Below are 16,820 nucleotides of genomic sequence, written 5' to 3' on the forward strand. Positions count from 1 at the left end.
CCAGACAGGGAAACCGTTTTTACAGACAAAACTGAACCTCCAAAAACGTTGTGCAGCAGCCTGACGTTGGGGATTTAAGGAAAGGTTCAGCTTCATGTAAATGTCCTCTGATGGCCGGGAAACAACTCAACTTCTTTAAGGCGCTTTAAACAAAATGTTGGATGTGAGAAGGAGAAGTTAGTGTCCAGTCAGAGCTCAATCCGAACTAGGCCTGGACAATAAAACAATAACAGTAATTACTGCACTATTTTTTATTCAATTACAAGTTTTTTTTCTATTAACAGGTTATTTTGTTGAGTGAAAAAAGCTTTTACCTCATTTTACTCCTGCATATTTGTTGACAAAGATTTTATCATAATTGTTTTGAATGTTTTGTGAAGTGATCCGCTGTTTGGCCTCAAGCGTTCTGACCATAAAGAAAAGTTTAAATCGCAATTAACCATCAGGTTTCTTCAACTTTCACTCAGGAGTAAAAAATCAGCCTTTAAACTCGAAAGAAAAACCGATTTGACACTTACCGCGATTATTATCGTTATCAAAAGACATGAAACTTTTTATCGCGATAACAGTTTCGGCCGTATCGTCCAGCCCTAACGCAAACACACTAGTTTGGGGAGAAAAGACAGACTGAATGAAATGTTCATCCTTAAAGCAGAGTGACGGCAGCAGCTCTGATGGGACGACTCGTTCAGTCAGGATGAAGCTGCAGCTCAGTCGGGGTTACGCCACAATTACAGCCTGACACTTTAGAGAGAGGAAGCGTTGTGTTTTAAACCTCTCAGCTGACAGAGGAAACGTCTCCTCCGCCAACAAACGACGCCTCGGACCTGATTGTGTTTCAGCTCCGCCTCTGATCTGCGTCGGACCACCTTAATAAATCGAAAGACAAATGTTGATTCACCTGCTCAGAATCGACAGAGATTCAGCGGCGTCCGTGGGTCATTTTTCATCCCGTTAAACGCAGATTTTAACCGACAGTCCCGAGCAGCACACTTCACCCCGCCCTGCAGATTACGACGTTCCCACAAACACTCGTCATCAGCAGGATGTTTCCCTCTCCGATAAGATGAAGCTCTGATCTGCAGGTGGTGAAGTGGAGGACAGGCCTCTTGACCCCCCCAGCTCGCTTCCTACAGGGCTAATTGAAGCAGATTTCATGGTCTGGACTGAAATTAGAGAGTCTTCTGTGAGTGTGAGTGTGATTAAGGAGGAGCGGAGTGGATTTTACTCTTTAATTTAATTACTTTAATGCAAATATAGCGAGTGGTTCCCCAGAATCAGACTGTGAATACATGTAATTACTGGCTGAGTTATTTAACGATGCAGGATCTGTTGATTTACCAAATTCTTATATTTGTCTTTACACGCCGTATTTATTTGGTATTTAAGGGAGACAATACACAAAATGACTTTGTGCATCTTCAACAGCTGTCTGGAGTGATGTGAACGTCCCTCTGTGCTCTGAGAGGAGCTTTGTGGCGGCTAAAAGCTTTATTAGAAGGATTAAAATCACACCTTTTTAGATTTGTTGCCAGCTCATTTCAGTATGCAGCGAAAATTAACTTAAAGAGATTTAAGATAAGCCTTTATTGATCCCCAGAGAGGAAATTCAGGCGTTGCAGCCGACAGCTGAAGGAAGGTGGGAAGTGACACGGACCTGCAAATGGAGCTGGAATGGATGGAGACAACTGTGACCACAACGTTTCTATAACCTGGCAACGCTCCTCGTACCTAAACCACTTGAATGTCAAGTGTCCAAAACGACGTGTACGGGCGTTTGCAGGTCCAAACCAAACCAAGCGGGTTCCCCGTCGAGGCCTGTGACTTCAGTACCCGACACGATGGACCTCTTGGTGTTTTCAGCAGCTGCGGAGTCACACACTTCATCACACAGCTGTGAGCGTCGAGCCCGCGACCGCCTCACTGCATCAACGGCCTCTGGAGGTGCGTTTGATGTCGCGCTGCTGCGGCCTGCACGGGCGTGTAACTTCTCCACGTGGAGCCGCTCGGAGTTCGCTTCATCAAAGTCCCCCGACGCGTCCTTTTTGAAGGTGCGTTTGATGTTCAGAGTCGCACGTTTGGAAACATGCACGCAGAAGCAGAAAGATGTGGGAGTAAATTAAATGTACGGAGGAAACGATGAGGTGTCGGTGCTTCACTCGCTGCGTGAAAGGAGAAAGTGGCAGACGGCTGCTGCTCTAATCTTGATTAATCCCAGTAATAATCCAGATGGCGTCAGAAGCAGAGCTTTTGGTGGGGTGTAGGTGGAGGTTTGGGGCGAGGAGTTAATCTCCCCTCCTCTGAGATGGAGGGAGACACTCCAGAGGACGGGTGGAGTTGGAGGATGAAAGAAAGCGCTGAGAAAACGAGTTTCCACTCAGGGTTTCACTTTAAAGAAAGATTTTAATTCAGAAAATGATCAAAGAGATGCAGGTCACATCGCAACAGCTTCCAGAGCTGCAGACGGAGCGCTCGCTGCTTGGAAAGTGAAATGAGTTGCAACACATTTAACACATCGTCTCGACAGGGAAGAACCAGCACAACGAAATGCAGCTCAGCATCTAACCTGATGGTAGCAAGATAAATAAATAGTTTCCTGAAACATTCACTTCGTCTTTTAGGGTTAAAAAGAGACGTTCAGGTGTCGGGCAAGTCGCAGTAAATCAGAGTGTTACTGGCCTTAGTTACAGTGTTTTAGATTGTTTTAGTAATCGAGTATTCAGTCTTTACCTTTGCCAGCCTTCTTACCAACTGCATCGTGATTTGTACGTTAAATGCTGAAGTTAGCTTGTTTTCTGCTCAGGTGCTGAAGCCGTGTTGCTGTTGTGGTCGGCTGGTTTTGTTTTACTCGCTGAACAGAGCGGCTGTTTTCTGTCAGCTTAAAATGATCTCAGAGTTGAGACTCTTTCTGTCTTTCTGACTCTTTCTGTCTCTTCTTCGAAACAAAACACTGACCCTCTGAATCCCTCATGATATAAAATACATGTTGCTTTGGACAAATTGTCAGGATGTTGCTGAGGAGGACAGTTCACACCTGAAGATGCTTCATTCCTGCGTCTGCATTCTTGTGCTGTGTGCACACGCAGCCTCGGCCCACACAGGTAATCCAGTCTCTCACACTCTTCCTCTCCTGAAGCCTGAAGCTGGACCTGACTGTGTTTCCACCCACCTCCCGCCTCCATGGCTGCAGGGGAGGCTTTGACAGACAGAGAGGAGGCAGAGGAGACTCCACCCACCGCAGCCTGTAAAACCTGGGCTGGAGTCCTGCTCCGAAGCTGCTGCTGTCCTGCTGACCTAAATAGAAAGAGAGGACGCTGAGGCACGAGACGGATAGTCTGATTAATCACAAACAATGAGCTTCATCGATTAAGTCTTTTTTTTTTTTGTTTGAATATCTGTCTGTGACGGTCAAGTGAATCTGGGGGTTTAGGACCATGTGATTTGCATGTTTTCATAACTTTTTACAGGCCGGTTTATCTTATAATGGAAATAGTTGCAGTGTTTTTATATTAATCTAATAAAAAAGAAATAATTTCCCCTTTAAAACTTCTCAGCTGTGTCTGACTTGTGGGCCAAAAATATGTTCAGAATCCACTTTATTGTCCAAATTTGCCGAAACAAACAAGGAATATTTCCACAAATGTGCAGAAAGCATAGACCTAAACAAACGTAGCTATGCAGAACACGGCTAAGTAAACGCTTTGTGCACACGTAGAAATAACTCGTCCTCACCAGAAAAACTGCAGATTCTGCAGCTGCTTATTCCAACGTATATTTACGTTTTTTTTGTCAGGCCGCGACCTCCAGTGGTGAAGTGGATGCATTAGTAATAATAATGTCAAAATATATAATACATTCATTTTCTGTTGCTCACAGGACGCCTGTTCGTCCATGTACAGTTTTTTGTACAAGCTCATTTAAACTACTTTATGTCTCTGGTTGTTTAGTCTGTAACAAAACATCATGTTTTATATGTTTTGAATCTTATTCTGCAGATTAACTCCAGATGTGAAAAGTAACAAAAAATGTCCAACATAGAAATTCTAATCACATTAAACTGTTGATCGCTATAAACATACCGAGGAGCCAGTCTGTCCAACTCCAGCCCGAGTCAGAGGCATTCATTTCAAGCTGAACACGTCTTCTTCATAACTTTTATCTGATGTCTGCAGTCACAGTTTGCCTCAGGTCATGATTTCACACTGACAGCTTGCTGCACTACTATTCAGGCACGTAGTGTGTTATGTAGGAATAACTGCTGGGTATTAGAGCCTTAGAAAAATAATGTCTTTAACAACTTTTAGACTATATGTTTAATAATTTAGAGCATTTTCTCACTATTGCAACTTATTCTCCCCTGTAGCACAGAGCCTCTGTTGGATTTAATAACACAATCTGTGAATGTGCATTTAAGTAAAGGACTTCAGGGTTAGTGTGGGGGTTCCTACACAGGGACACGTGATTGGGTGAATCGTGATTTGGGGATAATTCAGCGAAACGCACCCAGACGTGTTTTCTGGTGCATTTTTCTGTTACTGCATGCAGCGCGTTGTGAAATCCAGACCCGGGTTTAGTCTTTGCTGGGACTCCGCTCCGTGTTTTCCCACCATCCCCTGCAGCCGCTGCTGTGCTGCTCGGTGTGCAGAGCGGAGTGTGTTCAGAGAGCAGCGGAGGAGGGAATGGGACCGAGCCCAGCGTCGCTGCCAGGGAGGGTAAAGCTATCGGAGCAGAGGAGGGGAGGGCAGGCCCGGGTCCAGGGCTGTAAATCCAGGGACATTTGAATCACAATTGAATCCGGTCTGAGGTGAAAGAGGCTCGGCTGGCTGGCTGGCTGCGCTGCGCTGCGGGGGATGTGCGCACACAATGGGAGACGACGCGCTGGCTCCGTCCGGGACGCGGCGGCAGAATAAAATTCACCTCTCTGTTTGTTTGTAATGGAGACGCGGACACCGGAGCAGGATCCAGAGACGTCAGCGGGACACACGGCGGAGGACTCCCGGGGGTAAGGACTTGTGTGAAAGTGTTTCTTCATGCCGGGACGGAGCGCTGCTGCGAGCCCGGAGAGAGGAGCTTGGGACGCGCCTGCTGCCTGTTTGTCTCGTTTGCTGCCAGTTTAAATTCCGCTGGGATGAACACGGAATGTATTTCCTGCGTCAAAGTCCGCGCTGTTTGCACATCTGGATAAGGGGAGAGTCGGTTATTGCCCCGTAGCGTGTGTGTGTGTGTCCCCCCCCCCGGTGCGGTTGAACCCGTTTGTGGAGAAACGTTTCAAGTCAATTGACCACTTCCATGTTTTAGACCCTCAGACTGCAGAGCTCAGTGTGAGCAAAACAACAGAAACCCTCTTTTTAGTTTAATAAAGACATCATAAAGGAGACCACAGGATCATTTGAGTGATTTTTCTAATGCAATAAAGCCTCGTTAGAGTTTCTGCAGACTTTAGATCAGAGCTGAAGAGGAGCTCTTTCATCAGGGATGTACCTTCTGGACAGTAACTGCACTGAAAGGATGGAGAGGGGCACGCCTCAGAGGAAAACTGTCTACCGCATCTCGCTCACCTTGGTGAAGAGGGAGAGTTTAGATGGTGAGGATGAAGGCTCAGGCCCCCGGCGGGCGGAGAACCCCAAGGTGGGGACCATCCGGCGGGAGAGCTCGGTGGAGATCCAGCGTGGCGGCCTGCTGGAGCAGCTGAAGGAGGTGGAGGACGAGTCGGACGACTTGTCGTCGTCACGGGGCTACATGAGGAACTTCAGGACGTTCAGCACGGGGCAGCTGGAGCTGGGGAGGCTGAAAATCTCCAGGAAACAGCAGCTACAGAAAGAGCCGAAGCAGAAGGCCTCCAGCCCGGTGGCAGAGCACGCCGCGGAGGCCCCTGAGAACATGTCGGCACAGAGTCAGGAGCACACTCGGGGGGAGAGCAGAGAGCAGGAAGCGGAGGACTCAGACAGACTTAAAGAGGAAATCTGCTCTGAAACTCACAAACAAACAGACGCTGCCGTGGAGACGAGCGGCGTGAAGAAGAAGAAGAGGCTGGTGAAGGCTCAGAGCATGGAGGAGAGGAGCTCCGACCCTCCTCTGAACGGTGATGGGTCTCACTCCAAGAGCAACGGCAAAGCAGCCAAAGCTCCCTCCCCTGAGACGCCCCCTCTGAAGCGGCCGCCAGGCCTGCTGCGCCGCAGCTTCAGCTTCAGACACTGGAGCGGCGGCGAGCTGCTGCGTCTGCGAGCGCTCTCCAAAGACAAACACCACAGCAGCTCCGGCTGCATCGGGCGTGACGCCGGGCCGGGCGGCGGCGAGGAGGAAGCGGAGGCTCCTGTCGCACTCCCGGCTTCCCGCCTCGCCGACCCCACCAGAGTGAAGAGCAGGACCTGGAGGTCGGCGCCGTCCTGAACAAGACGGACTCCATGTCTGAGCTGAGCCGCTGGGAGAGAGCGCGGGGCAACAAGAACCGGACGCTGGACAACAGCGACCTGCAGCGGCTGGCGGCCGAGAGGGACGGGTCAGGAGGGGGGTTCCTGCTGAGGGGAGGGGGAGGTCGCTCCAGCGAGAGGCGTCTGGTTCGCTTCTTCAGCGGGATCTTCTCCAGGAGGGACGGGGCAGCCACCTCGACCCCGGTGGGAAGCCCCAGCAGCCTCCCGCGGAGCAAGAGGAGGGTTCTGTCCCAGTCCAGCACCGAGAGCATGAACGGAGGAAGCTCTGAAGGTAACGACAGCTCACTGTAGTCACCTGGCCGGCGTCATGTGACCGGCAGTGGAGAGGGTCTCATTGTTCCTGAGTCACTCACAGAGATCTTGATTTGATATTGATTGAGTGTTTGGTTTCTGGCAGCAGTCTGCTTGTGACCCCCGTCATCGAGTTTTTAACAAAAAGTGACGTTTCCATCTCAGGAAAAGTCAGACCCCCTCAGATTAATATTGGGACCCTTTATGGGGTCCCTAACCCCAGGTTGGGGCCCCACGATTGTAGCTGTCATGTTTCTAACTCTTTGGCTTTAGAGTCAACACTGAGGCAGAAACATAGTGTGATTTCTAAGTGCATACATTCACAAGGAGTCTGTTTGTAGAGGCTGAAGCAGCCGGGGAGGAGATGCGTGTGCGATGAGCTTCAGGTATTTGCTTTGGACAGCAGGCTGATGTTTGTTGTGGCCCTCCGCTGTTTGTCTTTCATTACCCTGAGCTCGCTTTTGTTCTCAGTTGAGTTTAAAATTGCAAAGTCAAAAGAGTTTTAAAAGCATAAATAAATAAAAGTGTGAGGCGAGATGAGGAGGGAAACACGGATAACAAAGACAAACAGGAGAGAAGTGATTTTTCTTTTCCAGCGAGGAGGGAAACGTGGTTAAAATAGCAGTGTGGGGGAGAAAATGAAGTGAGAGGGGAAGTAGGAGCTCAGAGCTGGAGGTCAAAACATCCCTTTTTCTCCTCTACATTAAAAATCTCTGTCAGTTTTTTATCTGAAGATACTTTTAAACCGATGCAAACAACTCGGTCAGCGTCTTCTTTCTGTCGAGTGGCGCTGTTGTGTGCAGACACAGACAGATGTGTTTCACCGTTTCTCCACCAGCCTCCAGATGTTGGAGCTTCCAGCTGCAGCAGCAGGAGTTTCACATGTTGACACCTCTGCAGCTCAGCCAGGACCGACTCCATCCACGCCGCTGCTGTCCCGTCTAATAGCCGAACATAAACACCGTGAACTCGCTGCCGGCTCCGCTGTGCAAACAGTTCCTGACCTGAAACACAAACCGCATATTTAGGACTTAACTGTCTGAAAGGTGAAACGCTCATGTTTCACTCAAAGTAGAAGCAGCAGTAAAACACCATGAAAATACTTGATGACAAGTATTGTTGCGTTCTAATACTTAAAAAGTATATTTCTCTCTGCGATGTCGTAGCATAGGATGGAAACACTCAAGTGAATTGAGTGTTTTTGTAAATGTACTTCGTTACTTTGCAGCTCCAGGAATAAGAATCTGCTTGTTTTGGGGTCAGAAATGAGAGTTTTCTTCCAGGGGAACTTGAAAACTTGTTGCCATCGGTGAAGTTTCATGTTCTGCACTTTGGGAGTACATTACAAGTAAAACTACCTGTAGCTTTCAGGTAGCAGAGTGTTTCCAGTAGGAAGCGGCTCCACCTGTCTGGTTTTCTTCTGTAGTCTGGTTTAGGGTTTCTGGTGAGCTTCCCCGTGGTGGGGGGGGGGGGGGGGGGGGTGATTCCCCAGGTCTCTGAGGTCAACTATCAGGTTTAGCGGTCTGTGTCTGGTGATACCGGCGGCCGACACAAGGTTGGAGTGGGGGGGTCGGGGGGAAGAGGGACACAAGCCTCCACATTTTTGGGATTCCTGAGAGGAGGTGGAAGTGGCTGCGGGTCAGAGCGGTGACCCTCGAGGAGCTGCCAGATAACGGCTCGCTGCAGGTGATGAGTTGTTTCTGGCTGGAGGCGGAGCTGGAAGAGGATTTATGTTGTCTGTGCTGATGTGAGAGAAGAAACATGTGGTTTAGAGATCTTGTAATTATTGTGTTGCAAACCAAACATCAGGACTGATTTATGGAGAAACTGGATTTAAACACTTTCTTTCATCAAGTTCTTTAATTTGTCACGTATTTAAATTGTCAGATTAAATCCGTACCGCCTGATCGGCTGGAGCCTCGTCCTCTCACCGCGCGTCGCTGGTGATGAATTGATGATGAGGAATCGTTAAGGCCGCAGCCATACTGTTGTTTCTCCTCCTTTGACTCCTCCGGGACTCCGTAGCAGACGGGTTGCTGTTGGAGGAAGACTTTCAGACCAGGCTGCGAAACCGCTGTCGTTGCACATCGAACACGCACACACACCAAGCCCCACCCGTCCACTCCCCTGACCTCACTTTGTCTTAATGGAGTCTACTGTTGTGTGTGTGTGTGTTATCTATAGGGAGTAAATGTAGGGGAATGTGTGTGTCAAAGGGTGTGGATGTGGGTGTGTATTCAGGGCGGGGGGGCTATATATGTGTGTGTGACCTATATCCACAGCCACGCTGAAGTAATGCACTCGACATGTGTATCAAAAGCCACACACACACACTCTGTTGCCAATTACTGCGTCGACTTTTGCATCCAGTTATCTCGTCTTTCTCTGAGAAAAAAAAAAAGACTCGCTCTCTTTTTTTTAAGTCTCCCCGACGCGCACGCACACACGCATGCGCACACGCACACTCACACACACACGCACACACGCATGCGCACACGCACGCACGCACACACACGCATGCGCACACGCACACTCACACACACACACGCACGCACACTCACACACACTCATGAAACGGTTTGACTTGCAGAAGCTCCTCCGGATGAAGCGAGCTGTTTCTTAGTTAGAGAGACTTTGATCCTCCTCCTCCTCCTCCTGCTCCTCCTCCTCCTCCTCCTCTGCTTTCACTTCATGCAGAAACTACACACACGCACACGCTCACATGCACACGCACACAGTGATTCTCCTCTACAATGGGTATAATAGGGAGAAAATCCTGTTAGGAGAAATGCTGCAGGGAGCGCAGAGATGGAGGGATGATGAAGAGGTGACCCCTCCCTCCTCCTCCTCCTCCTGCTCCTTTTTTTTTTTTACCTCTCTCTTCCCTCCCTCTATTCCTGCCTTATTTCCTTCTCTCTTACATCCTCCCTTTCTTTCCTTTTCTCCCTTTTCCTTCCCTCTCTCCTCCTCACCTGATTTTCTCTTCCTTCCATTTCTTTCACATCCCTCCTTTCCCTCTTTAGTTCCCACTTTCTTGCCTTCATTCCTTCTCTACTCATTCCTTTCCTCTTCACTTCCTTCCCTCCTCCCCTCCATTTCTCCCTCCTCTTGTTAATCTTTGTTTTAGTATTTCTCTCTAATCCCTCCATTACTCATTTCTTCCATCCTCACATCCTCTCCCCATCCTTCCTTGTCGTCTTTCTTTCTTACTCCCTTCCTTACATCCCTCCTTTTGTCCCTCCTCCCCTCCTCTTGTTTTTCCTTCCCTTCCCTAATGTCTTCTCCCTCGTCCACTTACCCATCATCCACCGTTTCCTCTTTCCCTCCTCTTCTTCCCTCCTTTTTCCTCATTTCTTCCCCCAGCAGTCTTTCTCGTGGCGTTGCTCTTTGTATACGTGCGTCTGTACATATTTATATCTACAGCGTATGTATCATCACATTACTTCCTGTTTTGCTTTGTTCGGGAGCTGTTTGTGCGTCTGACTCGTCCGACTCGTCTGTCTGCAGTCTGTTACTAAATCTGTCATTAGATCAAAACCCCAGGATCTCCTCCGTCCCGTCGTCTTCGCTCAGATTCAGAGTGGAAACGCTGACCCTGTTGCATTCCTGTGTTTGGGCTCTTTTTCGGTTTCACGCTGCTGAGTTGTACAAGGCCTCCGGGCCTCGTAAACAAAAGTCGCATGGCTCATAATTAGCAGATTTAGTGGACGGTGAGTGTTGGTTTTTCTGCTCAGATGGATTTCATGCTGCCCGTCTGGCGACAGAAACATTTAAACACAAAGTAGGAAAATGGAGCCTGGTGGTGCAAGTTTGTTCTCTTATTACTTCTTCTTTGTGTCGAACTCATTTATTATAATCTACTGTCTTGTTTTTAAAGATATTAGTTTGATGCTAGTGAACTCATTTGGTCTGTACTGAAGTGTTAGCATGGATCTCAGCTTACATCGTGTCCGCTAAACAACTTCCTCTTCTCCTCCGTCTTCTCCTTCTTGTTCTCCTCTTTCTCATTCTTCTTCTTCCCTGTTCTCCTTTTTGTTCTCCTATTTCTCCTTCTTGTTCTCCTCTTTCTCGTTCTTCTTCTTCCCTGTTCTCCTTCTTGTTCTCCTATTTCTCCTTCTTGTTCTCCTCTTTCTTGTTCTCGTTCTCCTTCTTCCCTGTTCTTCCTCTTGTTCTCCTATTTCTCCTTCTGTTCTCCTTCTTGTTCTCCTCTTTCTTGTTCTCGTTCTCCTTCTTCCCTGTTCTCCTTCTTGTTCTCCTCTTTCTTGTTCTTGTTCTCCTTCCCTGTTCTCCTTCTTGTTCTCCTCTTTCTTGTTCTTGTTCTCCTTCTTCCCTGTTCTTCCTCTTGTTCTCCTATTTCTCCTTCTTGTTCTCCTCTTTCTTGTTCTCGTTCTCCTTCTTCCCTATTCTTCTTCTTGTTCTCCTATTTCTCCTTCTTGTTCTCCTCTTTCTTGTTCTCGTTCTCCTTCTTCCCTGTTCTTCCTCTTGTTCTCCTATTTCTCCTTCTCGTTCTCCTTCTTGTTCTCCTCTTTCTTGTTCTCGTTCTCCTTCTTCCCTGTTCTCCTTCTTGTTCTCCTCTTTCTCCTTCTTGTTCTCCTTCCCTGTTCTCCTTCTTGTTCTCCTATTTCTCATTCTTGTTCTCCTCGTTCTCGTTCTCCTTCTTGTTCTCCTCTTTCTTGTTCTTGTTCTCCTTCTTCTCTGTTCTCCTATTTCTCGTTCTCCTTCGACTCGTTCTCATTCTTCTCCTCTTTCTCCTTCTTGTTCTCCTCTTTCTTGTTCTCGTTCTCCTTCCCTGTTCTCCTTCTTGTTCTCCTATTTCTCCTTCTTGTTCTCCTTCTTCCCTGTTCTTCTTCTTGTTCTCCTATTTCTCCTTCTCGTTCTCCTTCTTGTTCTCCTCTTTCTTGTTCTCGTTCTCCTTCTTCCCTGTTCTCCTTCTTGTTCTCCTAGTTCTCCTTCTTGTTCTCCTCTTCCCTGTTCTCCTTCTGTCTCCTAGTTCTTCTTGTTCTCCTAGTTCTCCTTCTTGTTCTCCTCTTTCTTGTTCTCGTTCTCCTTCTTCCCTGTTCTCCTTCTTGTTCTCCTTTTCCCCTGTTCTCGTTCTCCTCTTTCTTGTTCTCGTTCTCCTTCCCTGTTCTCCTTCTTGTTCTCCTATTTCTCATTCTTGTTCTCCTCGTTCTCGTTCTCCTTCTTCCCTGTCCTCTTTGTTGTTCTCGTTCTCCTTTGTCCCTGTTCTCCGTCTTCTTCTCCTATTTGTCCTTCTTGTTCTCGTTCTTATTCTTCTCCTCTTCCTTCTTCCTTCTCCTCCTTCTCCCTCTTGATCTTGTTCTTCTTTTTCTCCTTCTTCCCCTTCTCCTCCTCCTTCGACTCCTTCTTCTTGTTCTCCTATTTCTCCTTCTCGTTCTCCTATTTCTCCTTCTCGTTCTCCTATTTCTCCTTCTCGTTCTCCTTCTTCCCTGTTCTTCTTCTTGTTCTCCTATTTCTCCTTCTCGTTCTCCTTCTTCCCTGTTCTTCTTCTTGTTCTCCTATTTCTCCTTCTCGTTCTCCTTCTTCCCTGTTCTTCTTCTTGTTCTCCTATTTCTCCTTCTTGTTCCCCTCTTTCTTGTTCTCGTTCTCCTTCTTCTCCTCTTCCTTCTTCCTTCTCCTCCTTCTCCCTCTTGTTCTTCTTTTTCTCCTTCTTCCCCTTCTCCTCCTCCTTCGACTCCTTCTTCTTGTTCTCCTATTTCTCCTTCTCGTTCTCCAATATCTCCTTCTCGTTCTCCTCTTTCTTGTTCTCGTTCTCCTTCTTCCCTGTTCTTCTTCTTGTTCTCCTCTTTCTTGTTCTCGTTCTCCTTCTTCCCTGTTCTCCTTCTTGTTCTCCTAGTTCTCCTTCTTGTTCTCCTAGTTCTCCTTCTTGTTCTCCTCTTTCTTGTTCTCGTTCTCCTTCTTCCCTGTTCTCCTTCTTGTTCTCCTTCTTCCCTGTTCTCGTTCTCCTCTTTCTTGTTCTCGTTCTCCTTCCCTGTTCTCCTTCTTGTTCTCCTATTTCTCATTCTTGTTCTCCTCGTTCTCGTTCTTCCCTGTCCTCTTTGTTGTTCTCGTTCTCCTTTGTCCCTGTTCTCCGTCTTCTTCTCCTATTTGTCCTTCTTGTTCTCGTTCTTATTCTTCTCCTTCCTTCTTCCTTCTCCTCCTTCTCCCTCTTGATCTTGTTCTTCTTTTTCTCCTTCTTCCCCTTCTCCTCCTCCTTCGACTCCTTCTTTTGTTCTCCTATTTCTCCTTCTCGTTCTCCTATTTCTCCTTCTTGTTCTCCTCTTTCTCGTTCTCGTTCTCCTTCTTCCCTGTTCTCCTTCTTGTTCTCGTTCTCCTTCTTCCCTGTTCTCCTTCTTGTTCTCCTATTTCTCCTTCTCGTTCTCCTTCTTCCCTGTTCTTCTTCTTGTTCTCCTATTTCTCCTTCTTGTTCCCCTCTTTCTTGTTCTCGTTCTCCTTCTTCTCCTCTTCCTTCTTCCTTCTCCTCCTTCTCCCTCTTGTTCTTCTTTTTCTCCTTCTTCCCTTCTCCTCCTCCTTCGACTCCTTCTTCTTGTTCTCCTATTTCTCCTTCTCGTTCTCCAATATCTCCTTCTCGTTCTCCTCTTTCTTGTTCTCGTTCTCCTTCTTCCCTGTTCTTCTTCTTGTTCTCCTATTTGTCCTTCTCGTTCTCCTTCTTGTTCTCCTTCTTTCCTGTTCTCTTTCCTGTTCTCTTTCTTGTTCTCGTTCTCCTTCCCTGTTCTCCTATTTCTCATTCTTGTTCTCCTCGTTCTCGTTCTCATTCTTGTTCTCCTCGTTCTCGTTCTCATTCTTCTTCTCCTCGTTCTCGTTCTCATTCTTCTTCTCCTCTTTCTCCTTGTTCTCCTCTTTCTTGTTCTCATTCTCCTTCTTCCCTGTTCTCCTTCTTGTTCTCCTTCTCGTTCTCCTTCCCTGTTCTCCTTCTTGTTCTCCTCTTTCTTGTTCTCGTTCTCCTTCCCTGTTCTCCTTCTTGTTCTCCTATTTCTCCTTCTTGTTCTCCTTGTTCTCGTTCTTCTTCTCCTCTTTCTCCTTCTTGTTCTCCTCTTTCTTGTTCTCCTTCCCTGTTCTCCTTCTTGTTCTCCTCTTTCTTGTTCTTGTTCTCCTTCCCTGTTCTCCTTCTTGTTCTCCTCTTTCTTGTTCTTGTTCTCCTTCCCTGTTCTCCTTCTTGTTCTCCTATTTCTCATTCTTGTTCTCCTCGTTCTCGTTCTCATTCTCTTCTCCTTTTCCTTCTTGTTCTCCTCTTTCTCCTTCTCGTTCTCCTTCCCTGTTCTCCTTCTTGTTCTCCTCTTTCTTGTTCTCGTTCTCCTTCCCTGTTCTCCTTCTTGTTCTCCTCTTTCTTGTTCTCGTTCTCCTTCCCTGTTCTCCTTCTTGTTCTCGTTCTCCTTCTTCCCTGTTCTCCTTCTTGTTCTCCTCTTTCTTGTTCTCATTCTCCTTCTTCCCTGTTCTCCTTCTTGTTCTCCTATTTCTCATTCTTGTTCTCCTCTTTCTTGTTCTCGTTCTCCTTCTTCCCTGTTCTCCTTCTTGTTCTCCTTCTCGTTCTCCTTCTTCCCTGTTCTCCTTCTTGTTCTCCTCTTTCTTGTTCTCGTTCTCCTTCTTCCCTGTTCTCCTTCTTGTTCTCCTAGTTCTCCTTCTTGTTCTCGTTCTCCTTCCCTGTTCTCCTTCTTGTTCTCCTAGTTCTCATTCTTGTTCTCCTCGTTCTCGTTCTCATTCTTCTTCTCCTCTTTCTCCTTCTTGTTGTCCTCTTTCTTGTTCTCGTTCTCCTTCTTCCCTGTTCTCCTTCTTGTTCTCCTTCTCGTTCTCCTTCCCTGTTCTCCTTCTTGTTCTCCTATTTCTCATTCTTCTTCTCCTTGTTTCGTTCTCGTCTTCTTCTCCTCTTTCTCCTTCTTGTTCTCCTAGTTCTCCTTCTTGTTCTCCTCTTTCTTGTTCTCCTTCTTCCCTGTTCTCCTTCTTGTTCTCCTCTTTCTTGTTCTCGTTCTCCTTCTTCCCTGTTCTCCTTCTTGTTCTCCTCTTTCTTGTTCTCGTTCTCCTTCTTCCCTGTTCTCCTTCTTTTTCTCCTAGTTCTCCTTCTTGTGCTCCTCTTTCTTGTTCTCCTTCTTCCCTGTTCTCCTTCTTGTTCTCCTAGTTCTCCTTCTTGTTCTCCTCTTTCTTGTTCTCGTTCTCCTTCCCTGTTCTCCTTCTTGTTCTCCTATTTCTCATTCTTGTTCTCCTTGTTCTCGTTCTTCTTCTCCTCTTTCTCCTTCTTGTTCTCCTCTTTCTTGTTCTCCTTCTTTTCTTGTCTCCTTCTTGTTCTCGTTCTCCTTCTTCCCTGTTCTCCTTCTTGTTCTCCTCTTTCTTGTTCTCGTTCTCCTTCCCTGTTCTCCTTCTTGTTCTCCTCTTTCTTGTTCTTGTTTCTCCTTCCCTGTTCTCCTTCTTGTTCTCCTATTTCTCATTCTTGTTCTCCTCGTTCTCGTTCTCATTCTTCTTCTCCTTTCTCCTTCTTGTTCTCCTCTTTCTCCTTCTCGTTCTCCTTCCCTGTTCTCCTTCTTGTTCTCCTCTTTCTTGTTCTCGTTCTCCTTCCCTGTTCTCCTTCTTGTTCTCCTCTTTCTTGTTCTCGTTCTCCTTCCCTGTTCTCCTCTTTCTTGTTCTCGTTCTCCTTCCCTGTTCTCCTTCTTGTTCTCGTTCTCCTTCTTCCCTGTTCTCCTTCTTGTTCTCCTCTTTCTTGTTCTCATTCTCCTTCTTCCCTGTTCTCCTTCTTGTTCTCCTATTTCTCATTCTTGTTCTCCTCTTTCTTGTTCTCGTTCTCCTTCTTCCCTGTTCTCCTTCTTGTTCTCCTCTTTCTTGTTCTCGTTTTCTTTCTTCCCTGTTCTCCTTCTTGTTCTCCTATTTCTCCTTCTTGTTCTCCTCTTTCTTGTTCTCGTTCTCCTTCTTCCCTGTTCTCTTTCTTGTTCTCGTTCTCCTTCCCTGTTCTCCTTCTTGTTCTCCTAGTTCTCATTCTTGTTCTCCTCGTTCTCGTTCTCATTCTTCTTCTCCTCTTTCTCCTTCTTGTTCTCCTCTTTCTTGTTCTCGTTCTCCTTCTTCCCTGTTCTCCTTCTTGTTCTCCTTCTCGTTCTCCTTCTTCCCTGTTCTCCTTCTTGTTCTCTCTCTTTCTTGTTCTCGTTCTCCTTCTTCCCTGTTCTCCTTCTTGTTCTCCTTCTCGTTCTCCTTCCCTGTTCTCCTTCTTGTTCTCCTATTTCTCATTCTTCTTCTCCTTGTTCTCGTTCTCGTTCTTCTTCTCCTCTTTCTCTTCTGTTGTCCTCTTTCTTGTTTCTCGTTCTCCTTCTTCCCTGTTTCTCCTTCTTGGTTCTCCTTCTCGTTCTCCTTCCCTGTTCTCCTTCTTGTTCTCCTATTTCTCATTCTTCTTCTCCTTGTTCTCGTTCTCGTTCTTCTTCTCCTCTGTCTCCTTCTTGTTCTCCTAGTTCTCCTTCTTGTTCTCCTCTCTCTTGTTCTCCTTCTCCTTCTTCCCTGTTCTCCTTCTTGTTCTCCTCTTTCTTGTTCTCGTTCTCCTTCTTCCCTGTTCTCCTTCTTGTTCTCCTCTTTCTTGTTCTCGTTCTCCTTCTTCCCTGTTCTCCTTCTTTTTCTCCTCGTTCTCCTTCTTGTGCTCCTCTTTCTTGTTCTCCTTCTTCCCTGTTCTCCTTCTTGTTCTCCTAGTTCTCCTTCTTGTTCTCCTCTTTCTTGTTCTCGTTCTCCTTCCCTGTTCTCCTTCTTTTTCTCCTATCTCTCATTCTTGTTCTCCTCGTTCTCGTTCTCCTTCTTCCCTGTTCTCCTTCTTGTTCTCGTTCTCCTTCTTCCCTGTTCTCCTTCTTGTTCTCCTCTTTGTGTTCTCGTTCTCCTTTTTCCCGTTCTCCTTCTTCTTCTCCTATTTCTCCTTCTGTTCTCTTTCTCGTTCTTATTCTTCTCCTCTTCCTTCTCCTCCTTCTCCCTCTTGTTATCTTGTTCTTCTTTTCTCCTTCTTCCCCTTCTCCTCCTCCTTCGACTCCTTCTTCTTGTTCTCCTATTTCTCCTTCTGTTTTCCTCTTTCTCCTTCTCCTTCTTGTTCTAGTTCTCCTTCTTATTCTTCTTCTCTTCCTTCTT

At 46.9% G+C, this 16,820-nt stretch overlaps 3 protein-coding genes across 3 annotated transcripts in view; 2 read left to right on the top strand and 1 right to left on the bottom strand.

Moving 5' to 3' along the window:
- LOC119910112 (nucleotide-binding oligomerization domain-containing protein 1-like) overlaps positions 1-16,820 on the bottom strand; it is a 1,078,472-nt gene that overhangs the window by 850,785 nt on the left and 210,867 nt on the right. The window lies entirely within an intron of this gene.
- The window catches only part of LOC119881802, a 727,332-nt gene that overhangs the window by 569,397 nt on the left and 141,115 nt on the right, over positions 1-16,820 (top strand). The gene's annotated exons all lie outside the window — the stretch shown is intronic.
- agap1 (ArfGAP with GTPase domain, ankyrin repeat and PH domain 1) overlaps positions 6,368-16,820 on the top strand; it is a gene marked incomplete in the record, with an annotated part of 112,501 nt that continues 102,048 nt past the window's right edge. Inside the window, 1 exon segment of the mRNA XM_038710403.1 lies at positions 6,368-6,702. Within this exon segment, the coding sequence (XP_038566331.1) occupies positions 6,405-6,702 (298 nt within the window).

Source organism: Micropterus salmoides, unplaced genomic scaffold (assembly GCF_014851395.1).
Source record: "Micropterus salmoides isolate LMB-PRFRI ecotype aquatic unplaced genomic scaffold, ASM1485139v1 Ms_hic_scaffold_1, whole genome shotgun sequence".
NCBI classification, from domain to species: Eukaryota; Metazoa; Chordata; class Actinopteri; order Centrarchiformes; family Centrarchidae; genus Micropterus; species Micropterus salmoides.